The following is a 17,350-nucleotide window of genomic DNA, read 5'->3' on the forward strand; positions in this document are numbered from 1 at the left end:
ACAGCTCAGAGTCTTAACAATTATGTTTAAGGTTTCAGGAGTTGGAGTCCGTATACTTGGAATGTTTAGAGTCGGAGTCGGTATAACTTATGGCCGACTCCAAAGCTAAAAATTTCTCATTTGTGTTCTCAACTTCTCTTGCCACTAGAAAATCTTGATAATCCCTTTCCCCCATGGCTCGTACCCTTGTAATTACAGCGATGGCGGTAAATATATAAATTGATGTTTACCTTTTATAGGCTCATGGCAAGAAACTCCGGAAAACGTACCAGACACTCCTGGAGAAAACTTCAATCAAGGTTAGTGTATCCTCTTGTTTTCTTTTGTGCCAAAGCATTGATAGAGTATGAATGCGACAATCTTTAAAATTTTAATTTATTTCTTTGATCATAAATTTCATCAAACCAGAGATCTTTTTCTGTCAATTATGTAACCGTTAGTATCCAAGTTAACAAAAATTGTCTCCTATATTTTAGAATTAGGCTCCTGTTTAGGAGTCTAACTCCTATAAAATGGCTCCTATATTCTATCCAACTCGGAGAAGAGTCAAACAGGATTTTGTGCATTTTTTTTTTGCAGTAATTAAAAAGCTGAAAAAAAGTTCTTCTGTACTATAACATTGAACTTCAAGTTAGTTGGAAAACCATATAAAACCGTGTATTATTTGAGCTTTATTTTTGTCTAGATGAAACAAAAGCACACATAACTTTTTTCATACGTATAATCTGTTCTGAAAGTATGTTCAGGAAACTTCAAATACAACAAATTGTCACGATTACCAGTAACTAGAAATTAAAATTGGAACTTATGAGAACCTGTTTTGCAAAACTGGAACTAACTTAATATTATGGAAATTGTCGTTCGCTCATACTTTTTTGTGTGTGAGGTATTTTAGGACCCCATTTCTCGGTCAAGTTTGGGTTCAGAGTGAGTTAAACTGAGCTTTCGAGAAAAAGAGTGCGTCTTGTCTGAAAGAGCATTCCAAAGGACCTATTTGTGCTCTCTTGGACTTGATATGTAGAACCGCTCTTTGGGTCCAGTGTTGCCATAAGGTGGAACCAAACATAAGCCAGAGCCTTTTAAAAATAAGCTAAAGCCTTTGAAGATACAAGCCAAATAAGCCACACTGCGTTTTGCCCCAACAAGCAACTGATAATAATTCCTATGTATATGCTGGTCTATACTAATAACAACTAATAATAACCATAAATCAAAAGTTTACTTGTCATTCATGATCAAAATAGCCAGCCTGGCGGGAAATAATTTCATATGGCAACACTGTGTATCATCTGGAAATCGTGACTTGATTCTATCGCAATACCCAATACAGAGTTGCCATTCAGTACTCCATCAATGCTTCTTAAAACCTACTTATTTGTCTAAAAGTGTTTAATGGTTGTTTATCTAATTTGTTTCATTTTATCTTGAATGATTCGTTTTAAGTGTTGCGTGGATCCGTTGCGTTTTAATGTGAAAAAATACCTGTTATCATCGTGCTATATGCGGTCGCGATTTAAACTGAGCCAGCATCAACTTACCTTTTGGATTACTCAAGAAGGTAAGTCACCTTCTCTAATTTACTTTAAGTTGGAGCCAGCAGTCAACTCATTTGACATAAGGAAGTAAAAAGTAAGCGTTCTTCTTGTAAAACCCTGTCAAAGGCATAGTTGATGCTGGCTCCTGATCATGCGCGAAAGAAAAAATTGACGTCAGGATTTTCTCACTTGTCGCTTCAAAAAGATAAGCCAACTTTTCCAATGTTTCATTTTAAACAAAAAAAGAACAAGAATTTGCCACATCATAGATTTCCTCTTTTTTTCGCCTGGTGACATTTAGATAATGACCATGATGAATATGCCCTGACGTCATTGCTTTTTTGTGCATGACTAGAATTTAGTAACATTGTTAATATGTAAATTGGTTGGTATCAAAAGTTACAATCTCCTTTTATGGTAAGAATTATGTTCTCTAATACCGATCTGTGGTGCTCTGAAAAGGAAAGAAGTAAAAATCGCCAAGTCTTCAGTCACAGATTAATGTAGAGTCAGAAGCTTGGAAATTTACTATTGTCGTTTTGAAATGGAGATTTTGGTTTTTGATTCCAATTATCTCGTATGAGATCTATACGTTTCTTAGTGTAGCTTTTTCCAGTTTCTCGAAATATTGGCCTAGCAAAAGTTTCTTAGTTACGATTCCAAAAGTAGCCTATATAGTAAGACCTAACAAGGGGCTATTATAGTCAGCCAAAGTATTGAAACGAATAATTAGATATACGACTTTTGGGCATTCATGTTATGCCTGTCTTAGGCTTGCAGCTCAATTACGGTGTCGCATGAGGGTTAATACACGACACATGAAGCAAATAAAAAAAATATAACAAATGAAAAAAATAAAATCAAATAGGCAAGGAAAACGAAGGTCGTCAACCAGCGGAAAATACGAAACGAAAATAAGTAGATATGTCGACAAGGACCTTCGCCAAGTCGACTTCAGTGCTCAAAAAATAAACGAAACGAAAATAAGTAGATATTTCGACGAAGACCTTCGCCGAGTCGACTTAAGTGCTAAAAAAAAAACGAAAACAAACAAAATCTAACCTTTTGAAGTAGACGTCACGAGAAGAGAAAAGACACACGACCCTGAAAATTAAATAATAAAAAAAATCAATACCGTGAGTACTTGAAAAAATTCACTGATAAAGACAATCTAAAAAAAGTCCGTCTTTAAATCATAGGTTTAATTTGGAGATTTCACGAGCTAATTCCCCTACTTGGTCCTAATTTAGACCCTAAAATTTACCGATGTATTTTGTTTTCTCCTTGCATTGCAATACCCCTAAAAGAGCTCCTTAAAAACTGTTTGGTAAAAACTGTTCAGGTGTAGAAATGAACATCTATTTTCTAGCGTTAAAATTTGAGCGTCAGTCTTATTTTTCTTAGAGAAATAACGAGATATTGCATAAACACTTTCACTTTTGACACTTTGATTTTTTTAAATTCTACGAACAGAGTAAACCTCCCCTACTTTCTGCTCTGCCTTCTTAAAGCCTAACAAAATCCAAAACTGACTTGTCTTTATTACTCCACGCCTCTGCAACCCGTCCCAGTGAGCAAATAACGGAAAATCTTGCAAATAATATTATTAACTAATTAATTAATATCCATTTTTTTTTATATTATGAAATTATCTGATCAACTTGTTTGTAAATAAATTTTAGAATTATAGCTTTTACTACCTGACGAAAATTTACGTTCTGATTTCTTGATGGCTCCCCAAGTTCAATACATTCCTGCCAGGTATATCCATTCTAATTTTCTGTTTCATTGTTTTTTTTTGTTTTTTTTTTTGGGGGGGGGTCGTTGGGATATCCCCAAATAGGTGAACTAAAAGAAAACAAGGAGTTCAGTTACCAACACATGGATATTTTTAACAGGGGCCCAAGGGGGGCCAGGCTCCCCTTGCATACATGTCTGATTCGTCTCTCAAAATTCTAGAATTTGTAGTACGTTTTATTGGATTGTAGTACTTTTTAGACCTTTTATTTATTAAAGATGTTGAACTTGAATCACTTGCTTTGCTTATTTTGGAAAGCTGAGAGCAGATGCATACGCAGGGGGGGGGGGGATCTGAACCTCTTACTCTCCCGCCCCAAAAATGCTTCTGTCCTTTGTTTAGAAAAGTATCTACTTAAAAATAAGTGCATTAAATTGGGCATTAGCTGAAAAAAGTCTTTTTTTTTAAGTTTTGGAATAGATCTATCATTTTGGAAGAAATGGACGTTCGATAGCCTTAACTGTAATAGTAATTGGGTTAAATAGTGTCGACTGAAAAGCCCGCCTGCTGTGAAATAGAAGAAGAAGTAATTCTGACGCTATTCGTCTTGCTAAGACCTTTCATATTTCGTTTTGTGTATTCTTGACAGAGAAATTCTTTGCTTTTTGGGACCATTTTTAGGGATACAGAGAGGGATAATTTCCCTTTATATGTATTAACTAGTTTTATTTTGCATTTTCACTGAAATAAATCGAAAGAAAAGAAATTTACCCCACCCTTATTTCAGAATGCTTTTTTTAGTATATTCGCCGAACCCCCCCCCCCCCCCCCCTGTCTCACTTCCAAAATCAGTCCCCCCTGGATACAAGTGTAACAAGTGTAAGTTTTTTTTTAATATGGGAATATCACTTTGGAAGAATTCTGGATATTTGTTAATACATTAACCAAAAGAAAATACAGATAAAGTTATCAACAACCTCCCCCCACCCCCCGGAAAAGGATTACTATGGATATGCATGTGATAGCCTTGAACTATTATTGATTCTGAAGTTAGGCCTCTTTAGCAAGGCCTCTCACGTTTTGTTTGGAAAAATCTTGACACAATAGGGACAACAATTGCCCCCTCCTAGATTTCGGAAAATACCTTTTTGATATTTTTCATTGAAAAAGACTAATATTTTTATTGAAAATTTTTTTTTGGATTTTTCATCGATAGTCTAACTATAATAGCAATGCCCCCTAGATTTGAAAAAAAAAATCGTTTTTGACATTTTATCTTTCTCCTCTATCTTAGGGTCTGCATTAAAACAATACCTTTTTAGGGGGTTTTCTTATCGAGAATTTTTTTTTTGGGTAGTTTCAATTTCTAAATATGAAAAGTTGGATATACAGTAGCCTTAAACTGTAACAGTAATCCTGAAGTTACACTGTTTTGCTAGGGCTTCTAACTTTTTTTTAGTATATTCTTGAACGAGTAGAAAAGATTGTAGCATTTCATGCTTTTTAGGATCATTTTATTGTCAAATGTGTGGCCGACGGTTCGTAAAGGAAGGGAGTATGAGGTCTCACTTATCACTCGACTGTTCAACTAAGAGATACACCTGTGAACACTGTAATTGCTCCTTTAAGAGGAAGTACCACTTGAATCGACACATGCGCGTCCATACGCGTGAAACTAACAACGAAAATCACCAAGCTTTGAACACTTTTTCAGTCTCAATTCCTTTACCTCTACCAGCATTTCCTTTTGAAATTGAAGGTGCAATTTTTGATGAAACTAAGATTAAACAAGAGCCGTGATTTGTCATATGAGACCATAAAATGAACTAAATTTGATTGTTCTTTGATGACTGTGGAAATGGTTAATATAAAATTATTATTGCCTAAAAAGTCAGTTTCCTATTGTTTATTTAAAGCTCTAGCATATTTTTTAGAATATTAAGTGTGTCAAAATGGAAGGAGGGAAGAGGTTGAGACCGAGAGAGTAACATTTCCTTACGCACTAGTCTGACATCCTTCTGTGTTGTAAATATACTTTTTTTATGAAATATACATACATCCATGCTTAATTTGAAGCTTTTTAGGCTACATCTTTCATTAGTCGAGAAGGGGTACTAGGATATATAAAAAGTATAAATAAAAAAACAAGCTAATTCTTGTAATACAGCCTTAAATCGTTATTGCAGATGTGCTGTTGCTCGTATCGCCATCCAGAAAGCGTTATTTGAACTCAGAGGGCTACAGATGTGAGGTGTGCAATAAGATCTACAAGTATCCTAATAATCTCACTCGACACAGGAGAACAGAATGTGGCGTGGAACCATCGTTGAAATGCTTTTATTGTCCAAAAATGTTTTCTAGAAAAGATAAGCTGAGAGACCATATAAATAAGTGTCATACACAAGATCTTCTACTAGCTTTAAGACAGTACAATAACCCTGTTACTGCAGCAGAGGGAAATAATAACAATGTTTAACTTATTTGTTCATACCAAAGACCTTATATTGCTCGACCCCAAATGGCATCGACAGACACTAGCAAGCGTGGATATTTGTGATCAGAAAAATTTCATTGGCTGCTGCATCAACTAACAGGGAGCCAAAAAGTAGTGACAATCGTTCTTTGTGGGCCTTTTGTTCTGAACCCATGGATCTAATAACGCAGGTACGAAGAAAGGAAGGCCATGGACCTTGGTACTCATAGGGGAGGTAAGAGGGGGTGTTCTCCCATCCTTTAGATGACCAAAAATATAGAGAACATACAACATATTGTAGCATTCGGGGAAAAATGTGACACTAACTGGGCAACAAATGTCTTCAAACTTTCACCCCACTCCAGGAACTTTTTCAGATTCTGCTGCCCTCCTACTTGCAAAAACTTGTGCTAGCACCCTTGCTTTGGGAGCCATTGGACTATATTTTGCTGGTCAAATATAAAGCTCTTGAACTTAGAAATGAGGTTGTTTTTAACATAGTCTATTTTAGTTTCACTTGTTTAATTTTATTATCGCGTAAATTAACCTGACTGAGGAACAGTGCTCTGATTTTTTAAATTTCTGAGTGTCAATAGATAACAATATAATATTCAGCTGAGGAAGGCGACGTTTCGACAAAGAAAAGGCGCAATGAGATTGCTGGAAGTTGTGTTATTTGGGATGAAATAATATAAGGTCTTTGGTTCATAGTTATTGAAACGTTTGACAATCATTACCGTTGCAATATGTTTTTTTGTTACTTGGTATATGAGAAATATAAATGGTTTGTGTTATTTGCTGTTCTTCAAGGCCTCTTGATTAGCTCAACAATATTGTACTTGTTCTCCCTTGCCAACTGTAGTATTTTTTAGGTTTTCCATGTGAACGTTGCGGCAGAACGTACAAGTATAAGAAAAATATGAGACAGCATATGAACTACTGTGGCCACGCTGCTTCTTTTCAGTGTCCTCATTGCGATAGAATCTTCAAATATAGTAGAAGTTTGAAACGTCATATACGGTTTGACCACCGTACGCAGATTGCATAGACAAAAGATTTTGCTTAGACTGACGCAGATTGCTTAGACAAAAGATATTGCTTAAAATTATTTTTATATATGAAACATTAATCAGGAATTAGTGGCTTTGAAGGATTCTTAAGATTAAAGTTGGAGGTCAGTAAATATCTCTTCTTGCAGGAGTTGACTCCACACTCCCAAAGGCCATCATTGAGATATTGAATAACATAGATGATACAGCAGATACAGAATGGAAAAAATACTATTGTGAGAATTGCAATCTTAGATTCCGGGAGAAATGCACTTTAAGACGACATCAGCATACTTATAAGTGCAGAGGTGTACTTGCTAAATCGCAGCTGTACTTTTGCCAATACTGTAATAAAGCTTTTAACCGAAAGGACAATTTATCAAGACACTATAAGCACTGCAACAAACTACCCGCTGTATGTGACGTTTCCGTACCAAACCTCTTGACCACGCCAGGTCCTTTAAGCACAGAATGTAATTTTGTCAAAGAGTAATTATAAATGTTAATTTTTCAATAAATGGTATCTCTGTTTGCTTTTAAATAGTCTTTTGTTTCTTAACAAACGATAGAGGACTTTCTATTTTCACTTGCCTTTTCTTTTCCTCTCTTTTTCTACTATCTAGGCTCTAAACATCCTCCCTCAGTATTTTATCTTTCGAGAAACAAGAAGGATGTATTATGTAACTGTATAGTTAGGTGTGTGTTTTGTTTGTCCGTGTTTTATCGAATGTTCTTCGTATTTTTAAGTAGCAAAATGAATTTAATCTGATAAGGTATTACAAATTTTCTATATGTATATGAAGCCTTGACCTTAGATTGGCGCGGCGACTGGTGGTGGGAGTAGAATCGATGGGATCCCGCTCAGTTGGTCTGAAGGGTTGTTTTAATTTCAGATTTACGCTTCCTAAGTGCCGCTGCTTTCCGTGCTTTGGAAGAAACTCTGCCACCCAGCTTCACGGAAGATGGGAAAGTGATCTGCGTCAAATGCAATGGCATACTCGCTAACATGGGGACGTATTACAAGCATAGACGATACATTTGCGGTGTTAAGCCGCGTTATCAGTGTCGATATTGTGAAAGGCCGTTCAAAAGGAGTGATAATATGAAGCAACATGAAAAAATTTGCATTATAGGCGTTGCAACACATGCCATTCCAGCTCATGAGGGCTCTCAAGTTTAAAAATATTGGTTACGGTGCAAAATTGTAAACTAAGCATTCCTGTTTTTACTTATATAATATAACTATTAAATTTGTTAGCTTTCTCTTTCTGTTTTGTATTTGGGTTAAGCTGGTATTTCTCTGACTCGGGTGGTCTTTTCTAGATGACAACCCGTCTTATCGGTGCGTTGCTTTTCGTGCTTTGGAAGAAACTCTGCCACCCAGCTTCACGGAAGATGGGAAAGTGATCTGCGTCAAATGCAATGGCATACTTGCTAACATGGGAACGTATTACAAGCACAGACGATACATTTGTGGTGTTAAACCGCGTTATCAGTGTCGATATTGTGAAAGGCCCTTCAAAAGGAGCGATAATATGAAGCAACATGAAAAAATTTGTATTATAGGCGTTGCAACACATACCATTCCAACACATGCCGTTTAAAAATATTGGTTACGGTGCAAAATTGTAAACTAAGCATTCCTGTTTCTACCTATATAATATAACTATTAAAATTGTTAGCTTTCTCTTTCTGTCTTGTATTTGCGGTTAAGCTGGTATTTCTCTGACTCGGGTGGTCTTTTCCAGATGACAACCCGTCTTATCGGTTCGTGGACAGAAGATACTGCTGCACGAGGTGCCCTGCTACATATACGTATTTGAAGGGTCTTAAAGATCACCAGCGCTATCGTTGTGGATCTCTTCCCAAATTGGAATGTACTTTTTGCCACAGGATGTTCACTTGTATTCCAAATATTAACAAACATTTACGAAGAACTCATCAAATAGAATTTCCCACTCAAGCTCTTATAATCTGTCACGGTAAAAAGTCCTTGTCCTCGGGGGAGTGCGTGCCTCAGTTCAATTACTTGTCTGAACATTGATTCTTTGTTCCAGAGCAACGGTTGAACGAGGTCTCGTCCGCGAAAGTACTTATGATCTACGGCTCCCCAGTTGTGAGGCATCAATGTCCTAAATGCGATAAATCATACAGACATTATGCAAGTTTAAGAAATCATGTGAAGTTTGAGTGCGGTGTTACACCTCAGTTTCAGTGTCCCCAGTGTAAACGTCTGTTCAAGCGGAAAGATCAGATGATGCGCCACTTGTCACTTGTTTGTCCTTTAAATCCAAACTCAGTACGAAATAAAGGAGTGCAAGGCTGTCTCCCAATTGTTTAATTTTTTATGACCCATCTTGTATTTGATTAAAAAAAAAAAAATAATGAGATAAATCATTAAAAAAGAATTTATAGGAAATCCATTTGAGACGAGCCCAGGAATGATTTGAAACTACACGGTAAACCTTTGAATTTCATTTTCGTAGTAAGAAATTTTGGTGATGGTTTTAGTTTTTTCTCATTCTAGCTTTCACTCTCAGCTAAGAGTCAGTGACCGCACTACTTTTACTTCTGGGCTTTTTTAGTTTCTTCATTCTACAAAACTGTGACTAACTCATAGTAGTTAAAGGTGATGGTTTATCTTTCAACCGGTTACTGTATTTTTATGTTATTTATTTCGTGGTGAAGGATATAGTGTACTTAGTACGATCTGATATATGTAATTGTTGTCCATATCTTTTGCTTGAAGCTGAAACAATGCATGTGATATTCAAGATTTTTAGTAAGATCCCTTTAATGAATTGTAGAAAAGTTGTATCCGGTTATGAAAAACTGTACCGAGGCCGTATCCAGAAGGGGTTAGGGGTTTTTGCCCCCCCCCCCCCCGGCAATGTTCTTCTGACTCGTAATTTATAAACAAAAATACATATAAACAATTTTTGACGCGTTTTTTTTGTGTAACACCCTCTCCCCTGAAAAAATAACCCACCCTGAACAAAAGTCCTTGACACGGCCCTGAACTGTGCTTACTTCATTTTTGTATCCCATGAGTTTGACTCCGGAAGGCCAGTTCTGATATCCAATAAATTCTGGTAACTATTTTAGAAAAGGGATATAATATATGCAGGAGAGTAGCTCCAGCATTTTTATTGGGGGAGGGGGTCAAGAGGGGTCCATATCTGGATAGTCAAGGGGCGTGGGCTATATTACAGTTTTCTCTCCAATTTTTTTGTGCGGAGGGGGGGGGTCAATTACCCCCCCCCCCCCCCCCCCACGACACCTCTAATAATGTAGTATGCCTTATTCAAAAGTTAATCATGGATCATAGAACTGGCCTTTCTGCTTTGAATTGTGCTCATAATTCTTCAGTCGAAAGTTAGCACTGTTTTTCTTAACCCAGTACAATTTCGATAACTGATAATCTTAAGATGATTAAAGATATTAGTGCCTGATACCGTAACTTCAGATTGTATCTTAGAATCAATTAATGTTACAAAACCATTGAAATGTTGAATTTTCTAATGTACTACATTTTTCGAACGAAGTTTTAAATCTAATTTATAGCTTATAAAAAAAATTCATGAATAATTTAAGCTTATATTCCAGCTGTTTCAGTATTTATTGCATTAGATAATGGACAATATAATGCCTATTAGTATATGGTTTCTGACAAGGTCGTACCCGGGTATTTAGACTTCCAATGTGAAGGAGCTGCTGAAAAAAATGATAGAAATTAATAAAAATTGGCCAGTTGTTCTGTCTTTATTAAAAGTTTGAGCATGTAATAAAAAGTGGGAATCCAGTATATAAAAAGGGGTAGACCAGAAACTCTTAACACAAAGCTGGGACAAGATTGACCGGATTCCCTGTTCGCTTAAAACTTAGATTGTATAGTCCTATTTAAGATGGGTTCAGCGGTATACACCACTTCATTCCTTCAGCCTTACATCCTCTGCTACTGTCCGTTGTGCCAGAAGAAATTTAGCGTATAAACTCTTAAATCGTTTCTGTTGTCCCTAACGGCCGTATCTGACATTGTCACGCTTCTGAAATAATTGTCCCAAACTGTTTAGTTATCTGTTCTTGAATACAAGATCAACAGGGCAGTACGAACCAAAAGGATCAAAGTGTGATTGGTGACATATTGCTCTGTTGATCATCCAATTCAGAATAACTCAGTAAATGATTTTGGACAATTACCTCAGAAGTATGAAGATATATAATTCGGCCTTTAAGTAAACTCTATGCCCTGAAATGCTCTCAATGATAATATTGATACAATCCCAGTGCGTTCCCTTCATAAAAAAAAAAAAAATATGGGAATGGGTTTTCCAAGCCTAAATAAACTTAGAAATCCAAAAAAATGAATATTTCGGCCATAAATTCAATTACTGTCATCAGCAGAATGTAAAAATAAAAAGACCAAGTCTACATTTTTTTTTTTTTTTTTGCATCTCCTTGATCAGGTGAGATCTTAAGGAAAAGTACAAGGCTTTGCAAATATCGATTTTTTCGTTTTTGTCGTCTGCGCTTGCTGTTCATTCAATATGTGTCTGAGATACCCGTTTGGGGAAGTTTTTTTTCGGTTCTTTTCGGGTTTTTTTTCATCTTTTCTTGTCTAAATGATCCTTTTAACATTAAAAAAAAATCTTCGTTGTTCAAAATTTGACCAATCCATCCTGGGTGTTAATCGATAGGCAATATGAAGGCCAGCGTAAAAATTCTTTCCCGAACCAATGAAAGATAGCTATTGCACCATTAGCACCGAATACTATTCACTGACTTGAACTCCTTTATAAACTACCCTGGGTACGGCCTTGATCCCTGGTGTATCGAAGGGAAACATAAAAATTCCTGCTTCTAGGTGGTGATGGTGTAGGAAAAATGTTCACATGCGACCGATGCAATCGCCGTTATACCTACAAGAGGAATCTAATTGCACATCAAAGATATCAGTGCGGAATCGACCCAAAGTTTAAGTGTAACCATTGCGGGAGACTCTTTCATATCAAAGGCAATATGCTGAAACATATGCGAACACATGGATGGTTAGAACAGTGGCCTTACAGTGTTTTGAACGTTTAGCTTCTGGTCATAATTGGTTTTTCAGGGATGCTTGTTTGATTTTGTTCGACGTTATACGATTTGCATGAGCTAATAAAGAAGTTTAAAAGGCCAAAACTTGTGTGCAAAAGTACGGGGGTATAGTAAATCCTAACCAATTTAGAACCATTAATTGTCAAAATGCTAATCAAGGCTGTACTCAGGAGCTACTGGGTTACTAGATCCTCTGTCCCTGAAATCAAAACAATTACTTAAAAAATTCGCACTTTTCCCCTATGTAGCGTGACAAATATTGCCTGCCGTTTGTCATATCATGGGTTCGGCCGAATCAGAATCATTAATACGGCCCAGTTTCCAACGAATCCCCCAAGATTAAATTGCTATGTTGAATAGTTGTTGCTATTAGGAATCATCCAAGACAGTACTGGTGCTAAATAAACGCGAAGATGTCTTCTTTCTTTCCTTTTAGGGAATGGGAGAGGGGGTAAATATGTGAATTAAGTTGACATAAAGTGAAAATCTTGATATTTGGTAGGGGGATTTGGCACAAAAGATCTTCCCTCTCTTCTGACGTGTCTGCTCTCGTATGCATTCTGTCTTCTGAATTAAATATGCTTTCCATTAATAAGACGTTTTCGTACTTAAATCGTGTAGTTGTAAAACCTGAGAAGTCTAGTTACTTTTACATTTTGGTTAGAGATAGGCTACGTGTTTAAAACATCAAATATGTAAAATCAAAACATCAATTTAGAAGTACAATTCTACTCGGAGAACTAGGCACGGGAGTAGAATTTGTTTCTTAGGGTAGGGGCACGAGTTTTTTTAAACTAAAAAACAAGTTATTTGTATTGAAATGATCAATAATTTCAGGAGGGATGTATCTTCAGTTAATTGTTAACTTTGCTTGATCATTTGAGGGTTCCCTAAAAATAGCAATAAATAGTAAATATTTTTCGCAAACCACTTTGGCTTCTTATGAAATACGCTTAAACACAAGTTGTAGCTTCCATCTCGTAAACACAATAGTCCCCAGCATCGTGTGTACCTGGTAACTCATAGCTACACGTCACTCGTAGGCACATTTGTAGTCTAAATATATAACGTCTCTTTTTTTTCAATTTTACAACTTGATCAGTCTATGAGGCTCATAACCTGGCTTCAAGTCAAGCAAGAAATGCAGCTTGCCAGGTAAGTCCGTTCAAAATTATTTTGTGAAAGCGGGCAGGGAGTGAAATCTGCAAAATATTAGAGCAGAGTTGAATAGCTGGAAATTATTACAATCTGTATGCACATAGTATGTTTTGATTTAGTTCAACTTTCCCTTCAGCATTTTCTCAAATTTTCACCTCAATATCCTCAGCCTTAGTAGTAGTCGCTATAGAAGCAGTAATTGTAGTAGCAGTAGCGGTATTAGCAGTACTAGTACTGCTGCCACTACATCCCCCGCAGGAGTAGTAGCACTACTACTGCTACTACATCCCTCGAAGTAGTGGTATTAGTAGCAGTAGTAGTTGTATTAGCGTGCAAATACTGCATTTTTGGTTAATTGATCATCCCTCTCATCATTCCCTGAAAGTTCCAACTTAATACCTTTGGTCATTCCTTAGTTTAGCTCTTTTGAAAGCCTGTATACACATAACGTGTATACAGGCTCTGAAAGCTTCACCTGAACGCCCTTGTTCTTTTTGAACAATAAAAGTCTAATATGGCCTCCTTCTCAATAAAAAAGACTATATGTAAACAATGGACAAATTGCATAACTTACAGCCCTTGCTGTGCGGACTGGGGGGGGGACATCCCCAGAGGCATAGTTAGTGGACTTTTCAACTATGCTGAACAAAATAGATATCTCACAATTGTGATTGGATATGTCTGGGGAATTAATGGGCGTGGGAGGGGGGATTGTTCCCCTTCAATCACTGTTGACTCTAAAAAAGGGCACTAGAACTTTCAATTTCCAATCGAATTAGCTCCTTCCTAAGTTTCTATGGCAACTTCTATACGAAGGGCCTTGGTGAAAAAATACATTGCGCTCACATCGCTCTTTGCTTAGGCAGCGCTATTGTGCTGCCTATGAAAATGGTTTTGTAGTTTAATTGAAATATTAAAAAAAAAAAAATGTTCTCCCGTTTCCCTAGATTATGAAACACAATTTTGCCTCTGTCATAGATTTCCCTGAATTAATGCCATTGTCAGTGGTCAATACTAAATTCTCAGCATTCTTCATCCAATGTTTCTTTTCCTGTGGATTTGGTTCACTTGAATCAAATGCGAATAAATCAGCGCTCTTTTTCTCGAAGCACTTTGAAAAAAGGGAATTAATATTTCCTTGTTTAGATATCATTTTCGTTTGAAAACACTTGCTGATTTGTTTAGTAGTATAAATTAGAAATTTTTTTTTTGGAAGCTTGCAGGTAAATCTACTGGATTCAATAGTATAGAATCAAGCAAAGCACCTGCGCAACAATTTTTTCGGGGAGTGGGAGCAATAATATAAAAATATCTTGTTTGATGATTTGGATATAGGTTCAGAAGAAATAAATTGAGACAATTTAGGATTTTAGTGGGACAGTCCCGGCTCCCTGCCCGAGGGGTTAACAACTGGGCATTTTGAGGGACACCTGGGGGCATGAGGCACGGAGGCAAGCCTCCGGAGGCATATTCCAAAGGGCGCAATATGTAAATATATACAGCTTGCCTGTTATTTGGTATCTGTCGAATATTTCAGCACCTTCAAAAGCGATCTTTTAAAACTTAGAAAAAATCATTTACGGGTTTATTTGGCAAGGAAAAGAACCCCCAAGACTGAAAACAACTGATATGTACCTAAAGAAGAAGAACGGAGGACTGCAAGTTGTTGATATCCATGCAAAAACTAGGTAACCCTACGATGGCACTGATAGTGTCACTTTTTCCTATTACACATGCAGCGTTGCCTTCGCTCAAAAATAAAATTCCGATTTTTCTTCAAAAAAAAATCCCGAAATTTCAAAAAAAGTCCCGGAAGACGCTTTTTAAGTTATACAACATAGGGCTGTGCGGTAATGACGTAAAAAGCAAGGTGCGAAATTCAAAGTATCGTGAAACGGGGTTTCTAGTTGTAACTAACAACTGATTGTCAATATTCCTCGTATTATTTCGACGTGAAAACGTTCTGGTGGATTAGTAGGATCTACGACAAATATTTTAGGCCAAAACAATTCGCCAAAGTTCCGAAAAAACGTGTCTATGCATCCACGTTTCATCGTTATTTGAATTTCCCGCCCAAGAATTGACGTCACGCTTCGCTGCCCTATTCAATATGGCTTGGCCAGCGGTAAAAGTTGCCTTTTATAACGTCTTCACATGTCCCTTTCCCTTTTATCATACCTGCTTTTCTGTTTAGTGGCTGTGCCAAGACGCAGCCTTGGATCTCGGATTCTTAATTGTACTAAAAAAAAAAAGAAATCTGCTGCTTTGACACGAAAGAATCCGGAAGAAACAAAGATCCCTTTTTCCCGAATGTACTTATAATTCAACTTTCTTGGTATTGAACCCAGGCCTTTGGGTATTTGAAGAGAAAACTGTAAAGCAACAGTCAGAAAAACTGTTACTACCGAGTTATTAGTAAAAAGCGCTAAGTAAAGCAACCAACTAAAAAAAATAACATAGTTTCTCAGATATTTATTGGTACGTTTCAGTAATCATCTCGATAATCACAGCTCAAATGACAACCCTAAGAAACTGGACAAATGAGCTTCAGTTAATCAAACTAAGCTCGGTTAGCACAAGTATAAACACTAAGTCCTCTACTACTAAGTCTTCTACTGAGCATAACAAGTTTTCCGATGGTATTAGTAGAGAGGACCCTATAACTCGTGACCCCACACCAAATATGGGCATAGAGTCATTAGGGAGAACACGTTGTTAATGGGGTCAATGACCTAAATTTCTAAGGTCGATGTTCTTGTTGTTGTTCGTGCACGCTCTCAGCGAATGTCAAATACCTGTGCTGTCGAGCTCAATTCACCTATCGTGAATCAATAATTCCCATTAGAAACAACAAATTAATTTCCCCTTTCTTGACAGATCAATCAACCAATGACATCATCTGTCAGACTTAGAAAATTTTCGCATAGAAACGATTCTCCAGGAATAGATCCAAGTCATTAATGTCTTTACCTCGGAAACAACTCTTTTGGTCGAACTCCAAAGGATATTAATAGCCAAAGGCCATGGAAACAATTCTCCAAGAAACATCTTAGCGATGAATTGTTTTAGCGCGGGAATCAGGTTTCTTATTAAATTGAAATGCATTAGCGCAGAGATGCCAAAAACAAAGGGAACACGCTGAATTACGTTTAGGGATTATTTGGGCGAAACTGTTTTAGACAGGTTATGGAACTATTTCGGCGAAACAGTTAGAGACATTTTAAAAGATGATTTTTGAAGAGATTTTAGAAGAGAATTTAATGGTGAAACTGTGGTCGTTATAATACACAAGTTTTATTTGAACAGTGTTGTGAGGTCCTCTAACCCAACCCCAAAGGGTTCCAATCCTCCTACCCCAACCCCGAAGGAAGCCCCCCGGGCCGCCAAGGCCCCCCAAGCGCCCAAAGGGCCCCCGGCCCCCCCCAAGGCCCACCCAGACCCCCAAAGGCCATCCCCGGGCCCCCCAAAGGCCCATCGAGCTCCCAAAGGACCAACGGGGTCCCAAAGGCCCTCCACCGGTCCCCAAATGTCCCCCAGGCCCCCAACTGCCCCCCCGGACCCCCAAAGGCCCTCCCTGTGCCCTAAAGGCCCTCCCTGTGCCCCCAAAGGCCCTCCTCCGGCCCCCAAAGGTCCCCTGGACCAGAGAAGCGCCGCCGGGGTGCGCCGTGGGCCAGGAAATTGCCGCAGGATACGCCGCAGGGATGCGCTGTGGGTCAGGACAGCACCACAGGGGATGCGCCGCAGGGAGGCACCGCAGGAAAGCGCCGCAGGATGCGCCGCAAAAAAAAAAGTAAACTAAAAAGTAAAAATTTCGAAATATTATCCCCCAAACTCCCTCCTCAGCCCCCCAAAGATCCTCCCCTGGTCCTCAAAGGTCCCCAGGACTCCCAAAGGGCCAACCGGCCCCCAAGGGTCCCCCGGACCCCCAAAGATCCTCCCCCGGTCCCCAAAGGTCCACTGGGCTCCCAAAGGCCCTCCCCCGGTCCCCAAAGGTCTCCCGGGCTCCCAAAAGACCCCTCAATCCTCAAGGGCCCCCGGATTCACCCAACGCCCCCCCAGGGCCCCAAAGGTCCTCCCCACGGTCCCCATACATACACACAAAAACTCACTCAAACACACAAACTGAGATACACACACAAAAAGTTACACACACACACAAAAACAAAGAAAAACAAACGAAATCATACACACACACACAAACAATAACACACACACACACAAAAACATACACACACACACACACAAAAACTAACACATGCACACGAAAACTTACATGCACACAAAAAATTACATGCACACA

The 17,350-nt window shown here is 38.1% G+C and overlaps 1 protein-coding gene and 1 long non-coding RNA gene across 13 annotated transcripts in view; one reads left to right on the forward strand and one right to left on the reverse strand.

Moving 5' to 3' along the window:
* The window catches only part of LOC148948883 (uncharacterized), a 40,734-nt gene extending 28,766 nt beyond the window's left edge, over window positions 1–11,968 (forward strand). For 2 of the 11 annotated variants that reach the window (XM_089094787.1, XM_089094788.1), the window contains exons 4-5: window positions 240–299; window positions 6,945–7,494. In XM_089094787.1, coding sequence (XP_088950913.1) covers window positions 240–299; window positions 6,945–7,288 — 404 coding nt within the window. In that variant the 3' untranslated portion in view covers window positions 7,289–7,494. The other 9 variants (XM_089094795.1, XM_089094793.1, XM_089094789.1 and 6 more) reach the window with 9 other exon arrangements.
* Window positions 1–17,350, reverse strand: part of LOC148948882 (uncharacterized) — a 325,997-nt gene that overhangs the window by 70,292 nt on the left and 238,355 nt on the right. For both annotated transcript variants that reach the window (XR_016142239.1, XR_016142240.1), the window contains exon 2: window positions 2,598–2,639. This is a non-coding gene — a long non-coding RNA (uncharacterized LOC148948882). The remainder of the gene's footprint in view (window positions 1–2,597; window positions 2,640–17,350) is intronic.

Source organism: Artemia sp. Qi Xiang Cuo, chromosome 9, assembly GCF_049724085.1.
Source record: "Artemia sp. Qi Xiang Cuo chromosome 9, ASM4972408v1, whole genome shotgun sequence".
NCBI classification, from domain to species: Eukaryota; Metazoa; Arthropoda; class Branchiopoda; order Anostraca; family Artemiidae; genus Artemia; species Artemia sp. Qi Xiang Cuo.